Source organism: Parasteatoda tepidariorum, chromosome 7 (assembly GCF_982258835.1).
Source record: "Parasteatoda tepidariorum strain Cologne lab strain chromosome 7, Ptep-v5.0, whole genome shotgun sequence".
NCBI lineage: Eukaryota > Metazoa > Arthropoda > Arachnida > Araneae > Theridiidae > Parasteatoda > Parasteatoda tepidariorum.
Genome location: NC_141761.1, coordinates 49,847,137 through 49,860,907, shown reverse-complemented (window position 1 = coordinate 49,860,907; position 13,771 = coordinate 49,847,137). Strand labels below are relative to the sequence as shown.

The 13,771-nt window shown below is 30.6% G+C and overlaps 2 protein-coding genes across 3 annotated transcripts in view; one reads left to right on the top strand and one right to left on the bottom strand.

Annotated features, from left to right (window-relative positions):
* Positions 1-13,771, top strand: part of LOC107439326 (uncharacterized) — a 146,995-nt gene that overhangs the window by 32,281 nt on the left and 100,943 nt on the right. The window lies entirely within an intron of this gene.
* LOC147807129 (uncharacterized) lies at positions 10,532-12,269 on the bottom strand. The gene is made up of 2 exons (XM_087168781.1): positions 11,273-12,269; positions 10,532-11,055 (listed from the first exon to the last, which is right to left on the bottom strand). The coding sequence occupies exons 1-2, from the start codon at positions 12,267-12,269 to the stop codon at positions 10,532-10,534; spliced, it is 1,521 nt and encodes a 506-aa protein (XP_087024907.1).

Sequence of the window (13,771 nt, the reverse complement as noted above, 5' to 3'; positions counted from 1 at the left end):
TAAGATATATGTAAAATGTGTGGATATTTAAAATGAGGAATGAGTAAAGCTTATTTAGAAATAACTTTAGCTAGCTTACTTTTTTCTTCATTAGTTTTAATATAAATGCATTATAATATTTTTTATAAATGTTTGAATTTTTCAAACTATTTAATTCAACTGAGGCTTAAAAAAAGGCTGCAATAAGTATGAAGCATTAGATTTTTTTAGCTCTGTTAATTAAAAGCATAATTGTCTTTACTTCACGTTGCTGCATTTTATTTTAACTTAAATCACAACCCTTGAAATCTAACTGAACCATTTATGAGAAAAAATCATTAGAGAAGTTTTTAAATATGACATTTTTTTAAATATTTTGCTTAATTGTAAATAAAATAATTTCGCGATTAAATTTAATTAATCAGAGCAAGTAATTTTTAAAAAAAATTTCGAAATTATGATAAAATGATGATTATTAATTTTATCACATAGTTTTCTGATGGGAATAAACAGTTTAGTACTTTCAATTTCTGAGATTAAGCGTAGTGAGAAACTTTTTTAACCTGTAAATTCGGTTTTTCATATTTCCTTAACTTAAATACAGATTTAATAATGCCTTCAACTCTATTTGAAAATATAATGTAAAATGTTTTTTTTTGAACTCAAATATTTTGATATTATTTTAAAAAAAGACTTTTGCATATGAGGCAATTATAATCTTTAGAAATGTTTTCATAAAGACAAACTTCAAAGCAAGCTTTAAATTAAAAATGATAATGTCAAATTTTAATCGGATTATAAATCGATAGCAATAAAAAGTAAAAAATTAATAAACAAGTTAGAGCTTGTTAAAAGTATTGCAGATGGATTTTAAATAAGAATAATAGATTGCATATAGTATGTAAAAATAAATGAAAAACTTGGATGAATGATTTTCAAACTGTTCCTTTTACTTTTATATTCGTTTTTATCATGTTCTTTGTGACTAATGAGAAAAAAAACTTATAAAAGGTTTCGTTTACAACTAGCATTTATGGTTTTCATGATTAAAAATATTTAAACAAATGCTTTGTGTCCCAAAAAGTGGGGAAAATTTATTTAGATCCCTTTAGAATAAAGGAATAAAGAAGCTACTAATTAAAATAGAAAATTTAATTGTTATTTGCTTTACAATTTTGAGTATCTAATGAATTTTAAACCTATTCTTTCCATACTTAAATGCATTATGGCGAAAAACGTCGCTCTAATTATTTTCAAGATAAAAGAACACAAATAATTATTTTCTTTTAGAGGCGTTTATAATATTATAATATTGTTAATTGCTTTATTGATTGGTTAAAACGAAATCAATATGATTTTTTAATTGTTAATGCCAAAGTAATAAATGTTTACGAAATTGAAATTTTCTTGTTATGAAGCAAATAAAGGAACAACAGATGAATGGAAAAGGTTCAAATTCATATATAATTAAAACTGGAATATTTATAAATTTTGACTACGTTATTTGTTTTTTTAACTTCACTTTTAAATTAATTGAAAAGCTAAATGGAGAATAACAGAAATTGTGACTAATTAACATACATTTGTTAAAGGACATTTATGTTCGGGTACTTCATTTTGTCTTTTGTTTTATTTTATATGATATCCTGTACATGCTTTCAATCATAAACTAAGAAAACTGCAGCATATATATATATATATATATATATATATATATATATATATATATATATATATATATATATATATATATATATATATATATTTAGTCGTATCGTAGCAACTATTGAATTTTTTTCACATATTTACACTTCTATAGTTACATAAAGCACTCAAGACGACACTGTCCTTTCATTCTATAAAATTTTAGTTTGCATTGACACATATAAAAATAGCTTTTTGATCCTGAACTAGAATATTTAAAAAATACGTATACGGTAGTTGCAGCTTTGTTAATCGGTAATACTTCTCTAAAATGCAGCTGTATCGTAACAGTTTTTTAAAATCTTTTTACCTATAAAGAGTAAACATGTTTTAAGGATGTAAAAAGGCATCCGTTAGAACCTTTCTTTCCTACATAGAAACGTATCCTTTAGTTAACGAAATGTTCCCCAAGCTAATTGTGCCTTTGTCTTTTCCTAGATACATCAAACTTTTCAAAAAACAGTTGGTTTTAAGTTCTGTAACCAGTTTGAAATTTAATCAAATTTCATAGTCATTTTAACGTAAGTAATTTTTAACGACAAGAGCTGTTTATTTAATTATATTAGTTTCCCCTGATAGAATATACAAATAAGGTTTTTTTTAAAGAAATTTACTATTTCTAGGCGATAGGTTAAATTAAATTTTTCTAAGCCATTACTGGTTTAGATATCTTGAAACGATCTGAATATAAAGTAATTAACAATTGCGTAAACAAACGTGAGGGATTGGGGAGAAACTGCTAGCAGAAGAGGGATTTTCGTTATGAAAAACTAATTGTTGCACTGCCGATCTAGTCAGATGCATCCTCGAATAAAATAAAAGTACGTAATGGAGAAGAAATAGTGTGCAGTATCCAAGTAATACACTCGAATCTCGATAGCGATCAATTTGACCGCAGAGGTGGTTCTAGGTAAATCGCCATTTTATGCGCCTTTTATACACTCTAATAACATTTTACTTAAATGTTTTTAAAGAACTCAATAAGTTTGGCAAAGTCACGAAAGTCAAATAAGCTGAATTATTTACTTTAAGACTTCGTGCCTTTCAAAGTTGATTTGAGGTCAAAATGACCGCTCCGGGAGTTCCAGTGTTAAGAAATATGCATTTTCCAAATTTTTAAGAACTAATCAGCCAATTTTATTCAATTTTTGGATTTTCCCACTTGAAACTCAATGTATCAAAATGGTTTAAAATTTACGTACTCTTCAATTCCTATTTGGTTAGTTCATTAATAAAATATATAATTACAAATAATAAGAAAATTTATAATTATTGTTCTTTTGGAGTTATCTTTGTATAAGGTAGGCTTACAACCGTATGTAAAAGTTTTGATTAGGTTCATTAGTTCAGGAGATATGGTGAAATATGCAAAAAGTGAAATCTATTTCTAAGGATCCAAACTTTCGGCAACTCTCCTGATCAAATTATTAAAACCATATTTTCCTCTCTGTGGCAACCTTCTCTCATATGTTAATGGTCGAAAATCCGAATCCTCTCGAAAGAACGATAAGTTAATTTAACGAAAGTGCAATTTCACCCATTATCGTTTTCTCAAATTAATTAGAATATTTATTGGTAGCCTGCATTTTTGGTGCCAGATTTCATAATTTAAAATATCGTCTGAACAAATTAATTATTATGTTTATGGTTTGGTCCTCGAAATATTCATATTATGTCCTAATACGTGAAAATACGATTATTTGATCAGAAGTTACTCAGGTTGTCAGCTTTCCTATTTTGCCCACTGCTCATATCAACAAAAGTTTTCTTTAATTTTTTGTAAAGCAATAACATATTTCGTAAAGCAATAACATGTGTTGTACGGTGCTATCAACTACTCCTCTTTTTTGCAAAATGTCTTATAGATCAGTAGATAATTTAAAACTACAGAATTCGGAATTTTCTGTAACTTTGAAACATTTTAAAAGCCTTAACATGAAAGAGCTGGAACAAATAGACCTCTGATATAAATATTTGACTCATTTACAAGTAGTGAGATTGGAAATAAAACAAATTTAAGACAAGTTTACAAAACAAAGAATCATGGAAAAAAACAAGAAAGAACAAAGATGAAAAGCAAATTGAACCATTTAAAAGTGAGAAATAAGCTAAAGCATAGCTTAGAAAATTATTAACCTCTTAAAACTCAGTTACTAGTTAAGTTGTTTATCTCATATATTTTAAAAGAATTCTTGTTCTGCAGATCATTTATACATTCAAAATTCTAAGAAATTTTGCTTTTAATATCATATTAAATCTATCATTTCGAGACAAAAAAAACTGATTTTAACGAAAGAATTTTTTTTGGAAATTTTCTTGCTCACAAACAGTTCATATTATATCTAGTTCATATTTCTCAATGTTAGTTCATATTAATTACAGTCATAGTAAATTCCTCCTCACTAGTAAGTTTTATAAGAACATTAGGAAACAAAGATGCAAAGACACTTTCACTTAACATATGTAAAATATTGGATTTGCATAACCTGGATGATAAAAATTGTGCATTAGACTGGATTAATAAATTTACATAACTAAAAATAACTAACATATAATAGAAATGCACAAATGAAAAAAGGCCGATTTCCTTTCTCTAAAATTAAGAGATATTTATACCATTTCACGTGCGGTGAAATATGAGACATTTTTATTACTAGATTTCATGACACAGTAGATTTATTACTAGATTTTTATACAGATACAAAATTGGACACGGTAGCTTAAAGAGGTTTTTCCAACATTGTAAGATTAAATTTGATATTTGCCTCTTATCTGAAATTCTCAAACTATAATAAATATTTTTTCACAAATTTATGCCAAATTTGAGTTTAGATCAATTTATAGTTTATTTTTTTAGAGTTTTTCTTTTTTCTAAATCTCGATGTCTTACGACTGTTTTCAAATATTTCTGTCTTCATTTATTTTTTTCATTTATTTTGCAAATCAAAAAACAATCTAATACGCACGCGAATCAGTAAATTTTAAGTTTAATATATTTAATAATTAAATAAATAATATATCCAAACATAAAATTTAAGAGAAGCAAATTAAATGCAGTTTAACGTGTCTACTATCACATTAAATTTTTCCCCATTTATTGATTGCATTTAATTCCTTTTCTTTCTAATTCTGAAGTTAGGAACTAGATATCATTTATTAAATAACATATCCAAACAAGAAAATTGGGAAAAATATAAACTGTATTTTTACTTGTTAATACAATTTATATTATATGCTTCTGCCGTTTACTGATTGTATTTCATTTGTTTTCTTTAGCATTTCATTTTAACTTGTTATCATTTAATAAATATCATATCAAAACATAAAAATTTGCGATAAAAATAAAATGTATACTTCATTGTCAATGAAATAGAACCACATTAAATGTTTCCCTAACTTATTGATTATATTTAATTTATTTTCTTTGGTCCTCTAAAATTAGAAACTTGTTATCTTGTAATAAATAGCATATCTAAAGTTAAAATTTGGGGGAAAAAATTAAATGTATTTTTAATTGCTTATAAGAACCACATTAAGCGTTACACCTATTTATTTATATTACTTATTTATTTTCTTTAGCATTCCTAGATTATAAACTTGTTATCAATAAAATGGATATTTCAGACCTTAGTATTACATACACAATATGTTAAAAACTGTCGAAATTTCCGAGAGAATAAATAAATTAGATTTAAACCCTATTTTAATTAAACGGTACAATATTAAGCCTCTCCGATATCAAAGTAACAATATAATCCAAGAATTTTCATGCATGCACAAGCATTCTTAGTATCTTTTATATCATTGTTCCTTAGCAATTCCTCGTAGGGAAATCTGAACTTTTATATTCGGTTAACAAGTTATTGGAATTAAAATATTTTCTTGAATAACAAATTACAAACATATTTTTTTCGATTTGCCACTCAATGTATCCTGATTCTTGATTAATTTCTGTTAAAACTTAAATTGATATTCTTTTATTCAAAAACTGTCTTTGAATAGAATTGTAATTTTTAATTTTTTTAAATTTCTTTTATTATAAATACACTGTAAAAATTTCTCAGTAAAAAAGGCTAACTAATATTTTATTTCATTGTTATTTCACCATATTCAAACAAAGCAGACAAATAACAGCAAAAAAGATGATATTCAAATTGTTAACTGTGATATAAGTCATTTATAAACTGTTTTCACCTAATATGGTTAAACAACTAGAATTTATTTTATCAGATCCAACTCGGTCAATCTTGAGAAGACATTTAGTTCCTTGCTGCTGGGCACATATTGTATCCGAAAAGGTTTATTTGAAGAAAAAAAAAACTCAACCACAACCTACAACTTCCATAACACAGCAAAAAGGCTAACTCAAATGTCCATTACCAAATGAAAATCCTAACTTCAATGCCCAGTTAAATTTCCTTTCTACTGTTTTGAAACCATTCTAGTTGTAAATGGTTTGAAAAACTATAAAGGTAAAAAATATTCCTAACTGTAAGCTTTCAATACGGCTATATGGAGTTGAACATTGATAGTCATAAGCTCAAAATTAATTCGGTTGTTCAGAAAAGTTATAAAATTAAATATGAAAAAAATTGTGAAGTTATTATTTTCTAAAAACGTTATATAACTCGGTTAGTCTAATAAACCAGTTTATATTAAAATTTAATAATAAAATAGAACTTTTTGTCCTTTATTGACATAGTTTTTAGACATTGTAGCAAATCTGTTAAAAACCAGTTGTTTCTTTAAACGATATCTGTTTAATTTAAAAAAAGATGTCAGAGTTTCAATGGTTTACAATGAAATAAAATGTAACATTTCCTAATATATGAAAGAGAAATAGTTTTTTTCTTAAATTGTTTAAGATGCTAGTTCTCCTTGAATTTTAATTAATATTTCTACAATACCCTACTCTGATTTTTCTTTATGCATAAACGCTTATATTCTAGGAATTTAATATCACACAAAATTATGCAACCACAATATCTAGTTTTCGTCAATTAAAAATGCTATTCATTACAACTGAGCCAACAGTTTTCATTCTAATGGTGTGAGCTACTTGCGAAATACACGTTACAAGCTATTTTCGAAATGCATGTTACAAGTTAACAAGGCGTTCAATAATGAACACAAATGAAGAATGCTTTGCATTCTAAGACTTTCGGTGAGTTCATAATTCTCCACACACAAACATATCCACACACATATTTCAAAACGTTTTATATCTGCATTTTGAATTAAGGGTATATTTACTCAGCAGTTTTCTACACCGATGCATACAATAATAGTTGCAAAGACTGATATTGGAGGTTTTATTTCCTGGCTATGCTTGATATATTAAAGGTAAAGATAGAATTGCTTAAATTATATTTAAGTAATAAGCTTCTTATGTAGTCTAATAATAACATAGTTCTGTAAGCACAAAAAGTAGTGCTTTACACTATGTAAAGTATCATTCAATTTATTAAAACTTATTTGCTTGCTTTTATTATTCGAATTTTATTAATATTACCTTACAATTAAATTAGTTTTATTACTAAATAGTATATATGTTAATAGAATAACACAGAGTAATGGAAATCTAGTAAAATTTCTCTGAAACAAATAAATTCTAAAAAATGTTTTGGTTAAGAATTAGGGTTCAAACGTTTATAGTTTTTAGAGGAAAGTAAACTTAAGGAAGAAACAGGAAGATATATATATATAAATAAATAAATAAATATATATATATATATATATATATATATATATATATATATATATATATATATATATATATATATATATATATATACTAGCTGACCCGGCAAACGTTGTTTTGCCATATGATTTATTTCTAGAGTATGAAAATATATCTTATTTATTGTAAGTGTGTGCGTATGTGGTATGTGAGTGGCAGTGGCATGGAGCGCTGTGAACGATGACGGAAGGGGAAAATAACAACACACCAAATAATAATTTTTTAAATTTATTGTAACTTTTTTTATAAATTATATATACAACTAATTCTGAAAATATTAGTAAACAATATTAATCTCTTAGTGCAATGGAGTGTGCATTTTTTGTCATTCCGTCTTTTGCTAACACAAATAAACTGGATGGTTTACCCACTCGAGAGGATGCCACGTATAATTGTCCGTGTGAAAAACATGGTGTGCTCAAATCTAAGCCACAAACAGACATTGTTTGGCCTTGAGATTTATTAATAGTCATTGCAAATGCCAATCTAATGGGGAATTGAATGCGTTTAAATTGAATTGGCACATCTGTGGGTATAATAGGGATTCGTGGAAGTAATACACTTTCACCCCGGAATTTTCCATTTAAAATAATTACTTCGATAACGTTGTTCATTAATTTTTAAACGACCAATCGCGTGCCGTTGCACAGCTGTGGTGGGTTCAAATTACGAAGCAAAATAACAGGAGATCCAACTTTAAGTACTAAATTATGCGGTGGCATGCCTGGTAAATCCAATGAATTTAAAAACTCTGTTGGAAAATATGCAGCTTCCATAGGATCGCAAACTGCATCAACGGATTTGTATGTCACCATGTTACCTGGCAATAACTGTTGTATTTTCAGATTCAATTCGTTGACGTCCACATTTTTTGCTGCTAAAATCGCCCTTTCTGCAAGCCACTCATGATTAATGTATTGCGTGTGTAAATCGGGAAATATAAGGTTAATGAGAGCATCTTTTGAATCAATGATTGTGCAGAAATCCTCCGGTAATTTTATGCATCCTGTCTCATCCTTAGTAACTTTTCCATCACCGATATCTAGCAATTGTTTTGAAAATGTTTCAGCAGATGGATCCTGAAGCATTTGGACTCGCATATTTACTGTTAGTTGAACTTTTTCAACATTATACCACAGTGGAGATGATTTCAAGCAAGCATTGATTTCATCAGCGTACGTTGAACGCGGAATGACGGGAAGTGTTTGCCTGAAATCACCTGAAAGGAGTAGCAGAGTGCCGCCAAATAATTTGTCATTGTTCTTTATATCTTTCAATGTCCTATTCAACGCCTCAAGCGAATGTTTGTGTGCCATTGTGCATTCATCCCAGATGATAATTTTACAGTGTTTCAACACTGTGGCCATAGACGATTGCTTTTTTATGCTGCACGTTGCGTCCGGGTTGTTTTGAATATTTAATGGCAGCTTAAATACTGAATGAGCTGTTCTGCCTCCATCCAATAAAGTTGCCGCAATGCCAGATGATGCAACGGCCAACGCGATGCCATTATTTGATCGTATTTCAGCGAGAATTAGCGAAATAATAAATGTTTTGCCAGTTCCACCTGGTGCTTCCAAAAAAAAATCCACCTTGACCTGCCGAAACTGCGAGCATAATGCGGTCATATATGTTCCTTTGTTCCTCATTCATCAGTGGAACATTGCGAGTCACAATAGCTGCCATTTCTACTGTATTGTAATGAAGTTCACGATTCATGTCATTGTTTAAAAAATCAGATGCACTTCGATTTGGCGAAAGCATACCGAAATGACTGAGAGGCAAGTTGGCAATAGTAATGCAAAGATCCTCAATAGCAATCAGTGCTTCATTGTACATAACATCGCTGAATGCTATCGTTAGATCGTTACAACGTGTGCGATGGTGATACAGTATATCATCAGTCATCGAATCTTTGTGATTATCCCATAAAGTTTCTATTCTGCCCGGGAAACATGTAGTTAATACTATAGCGAATAGTACACGAATTTGCTTAGCAGTACAGTTCAATGCTGCTTCAGCAAGCATACATTCCCACTGGTTGTCATCTTCCAGCAAGCCGAGTGCAAGGCATGCATCTTTATACGTTGGATGCTGATGCCCATCGACTTTACGTATATCGCGAAATGACAATGAGCCGGTGACATTAACCAACAACAGTCGAAGATAAAAGCACTCAGTCTGCCTTGGATTGACTTTAAATACTCTCCCCAAAGCGTTTGATTTGAATAAACCGGGACATGCTTCAACCGGTGTGCATTGCTTGCGGGGTATCCATTTTTTTGTTTGAGACCATATGAAATAGTGTGGTACTTCTGAGTAAAGTAATGTCCGTGCAAAAGCACCAAAAGCATCAGCACGATTACACAATTCAAAAAATTCGGTGAGTGTAGTTTTTGGTGGATTTATAGCTCTGTCAATCGCTGTCTCGTTCGTGAAATATACGCGCTGACTGTTTTCAAGATGGACGGCTAAATGAATAACGGTTGGATCCCGTTCATGAATTGGGAAACCAAAGATACGCCAAACTGCTTCATTGGAGCTGATGTACCGGCCAATTTGGTACAGCGTTATTTCATCGTTGTTATTCACTGGAGGGGCAGTCACATTGGTATTTTCAACTCGAAATACTGCCATATCACTGCCTTTATTCACATACTTGCAAATATATTTGATGCTTTTCACTGAACTACAAAACTCTACATTAATATGAGCTTGGAATGTTTTGCTCAGTAGAGGTGAATAAGGCACCACCCAACGATTGTCAATGTCGATGTTGCTGATATTTTTAATAAACGATTGTCCGCCATTATCGGAATTTCTTCGACGATATATTGGATATCCGTCAACATTTGTGATCGTATCGTTAGTGAAATTTTTAGGAAACCCTTTGGTACATTTTCCATTTGCCATACACGGCGATAAACGATTAAAATTGCCGCATGGGCCATGAATCATGTTAACTGTAACAATATCAAACAGCAATTGATCAGTAGACGGATTTGGAATTTCCGCAGAAATTACACTATCGATTTCTTCAGGACGTATTTTGTTGATTAACCAAATCAAATGAGGTAATCCCCTCTTTTGCCATTCAACCGAATACACTTAGCAACGTGTAGGACCAAATACTTGTAATTTCGTAATGAAACTTATTAAAGACTTTAACTTTTGTCTGAATACACGTGCTGTAATGTCATGACGATGTATTGCATTTTGGCCGGGAAAAAGCAATGATGTAATCTCTGGCCATTTAGGATTACACGTGAACGTGATAAACAAACACGGTCGTCCGTACTCGCGCACGTAAGCCAGAGCATCCTGGATATATTCTTGCATATGACGTGGACTGCCTATATACGATGATGGTAGAATGACCGAGTTACCAATTTCGGCGGCATCGGCGCTGCTGACAATAGCGTCTCGCAAGTGAATGTATTCTTCAGCACGCAGCTGTTGTTGATTATATCGCAAGTATCGTAGTCGTCCACTCTCTATCTTCACGTACATGTCGACCATGAATTGTTGACAAAGCTCACGATATCGTAGAATGATGTTGTCCTGACCGCGTCTATTCATCAACTGATATGCATAATAATCCTTCGCACTAACATTCTTGTTTGTTTCGGCTCCTGTAATAATATATACTAATAAATATAATTATAAATAAATAATAAAAATATAATTATAAATAAATAATAAAAATACAATTATAAATAATTCATGAATAATTATAAATCATTAATAAATATAATTGAAATTAATTAACATTAGTTTAGTTTGATAAATTGAAATTAATTAAGTTCTTTGTTAAATGAGTAATGTTCAAGTCCACAATGAATGAAGTACCTGTTGCGGGATCACGTTGTTTAATATTTACGCAATATCCATCTTGTCCCTTCCAAAAAATTAGCGGATATTGGAGAGCGTCATATGAACGGTGTGTTTCAGCAATGAACTGGAGATTATTATTTCTTCTACGAATCACGATTTGTCGTGCAGTTGTTCGATCGCCAACCATGATTCCAGCAACGTCGTCAACAACAGGTGCATTGAATCTACGAATATGCTCTCCAACAGGTGTTTTGTCAGGGCTGATGACAATAGCGTGATGATCACTTTGTAATTTAGGCAAGTGTGATTTGAATATTTTCAATAATTCATTGTGCTCATTCAATAGAGCGTCCAGCTCACCAACGATGCGTTTGGCAAAAAATGAATTGAGGTGATTGTATTCACAACGTGCGTCTACGCTAGCATCTTTGCCGCCCATGAAATAGATTTGCAAAAATTTATGCGCTTCGTTTGGCATTGGCAGCAATGAGCCCACTTTGTGATAAATTTGACCTTTGACTTTAAATGTTGAATTGAATTGTTGACCATATACCGTATTATTTTTAACTATTTCTGTTGCTCCGAATGATGTCATTTGGAAACAGGAATTGAATGTCCGAATTGATTTCAGGAACACATTTGAATCTGGATTCGTGCCAAACAGTAAACCCTTTAATGGTTCAGGTGGTGTATCAATTACATGTAGTTGTACCTTTCCTGATGAGCAACATATCCCGGCTGGCTCATTTTTGCTGGCTTTTGAATGAGCATAATATTCAACATTAGGCTCATACTCGAATGCTAGGCGCAGGAAAGACTGAGAGTTAAAAGATCGATGTGCCTGTTGGCGTTGTTGTTCATTTACTCTTAGTCTGTTAAATGTGAGTCGGCGCGATCGTCTTTGTTCCAATCTTCTTTCTTCATTTCGGTCAGCTCGTGCATCTTCTGATTCTACTTGATGCAATCGTGCCATGCTCTCACGTGCATCAGTATTGTCTTTCGGCTCTTGCATTCTGCATGAATGTAGCTTGACATGTTTTACGGCCCAAAGAAGCCCCTCTACGTCGTTTTGGCATTGTTTGCTGTTAATTAAATTACTTAATGATGAAAAAAAGTATTATGTATTTATTTATATTTTATTTAAGTTATAATTCTTTTGGAGCATTTGGATGAGAGTAAACTTTGTGAGCTGCACGCGCAGAAAACGACAGGATAAAGTTAGCCATAGAATGAAATTAATTAAAAATATATATTTTTACTTAAATAATACCTTTTTGATTGATTTTAATATTTATATTTGATCATTACAGCATTTTTATTATTTTAAATTTTTTTCCATACGCCAAAAAAGTATAACTTCTAACGCATATACATAAGTACACACACACTTTTTTAATTTAACATACTTTTCATGATATTTCTCTTTTGAAATAACAGAGCAGAATTACTCTTAAAATCAATAATTGTATCAATTATTTATAAAATAGGAATGAATAATGACAGCTCTGCAGATTAATAAATTAATAAAAATTTACTTGAGAATAACACTTAAATAGTAAAATGATATTTGTAAACGTATGATGAAAAACAGCATAGTAGTAATGTGTTTATTTATCTTTTATTACTTAACCTACCTTTCACAATATATTTCCTTCAGAATAATACAGTAGAAATACTCTTAATATTAATAATTATTATTAATATTTACAGCACTGCAAATTAATAATAATTACACGGAAATGATAATTGTAAACGTCACAACGGCGTTCGATGTACAAACAATAATAATGGCCGAAATTTTTCCGAAAACTGCGTGAGAAGTGAGATACTGCTTATTGCAAACCTGCCAACTTTTAATCCTTTTGAGGATGATTTTACCCTGCGGTAGTTAAGCGGAATTTAAATTATAAATTTAGACAGAAATATTCGCTGTATTTAAATCAAGCTTATGCGTACTTCTTCAATAGTATTACATATTAATATATATGCTTAATTTTTTTAAAAATAGTAGTGGATCAAAAAGATAATAAATTAAGTTTATAAATGCAAGGAATATATAGAAAGCATACATTTTGCTACTAATTGAAATAAAGAAATAAAATTCTACCTGGTTGTCGTCTTCCAGCAAGCCGAGTGCAAGGCATGCATCTTTATACGTTGGATGCTAATGTCCATCGACTTTACGTATATCTTGAAATGACAATGAGCCGGTGACATTAACCAACAACATTCGAAGATAAAAGCACTAAGTCTGCCTTGGATTGACTGTAAATGCTCTCCCCAAGGCGTTTGATTTGAATAAACCGGGACAACGGCCTTCATCGGTGTGCCTTGCTTGCGGGAAGTCCATTTCTTTTTGTTTGAGCCCATGTGAAATAGTGTGGTACTTCTGAACAGAGTAATGTCTGTGCAAAGGCATCAAACGCATCCGCACGATTACACAATTCAAAAAAATTCGGTGAGTGTAGTTCTTGGTGGATTTATAGCTCTGTCAATCGCTGTCTCGTTCGTGAA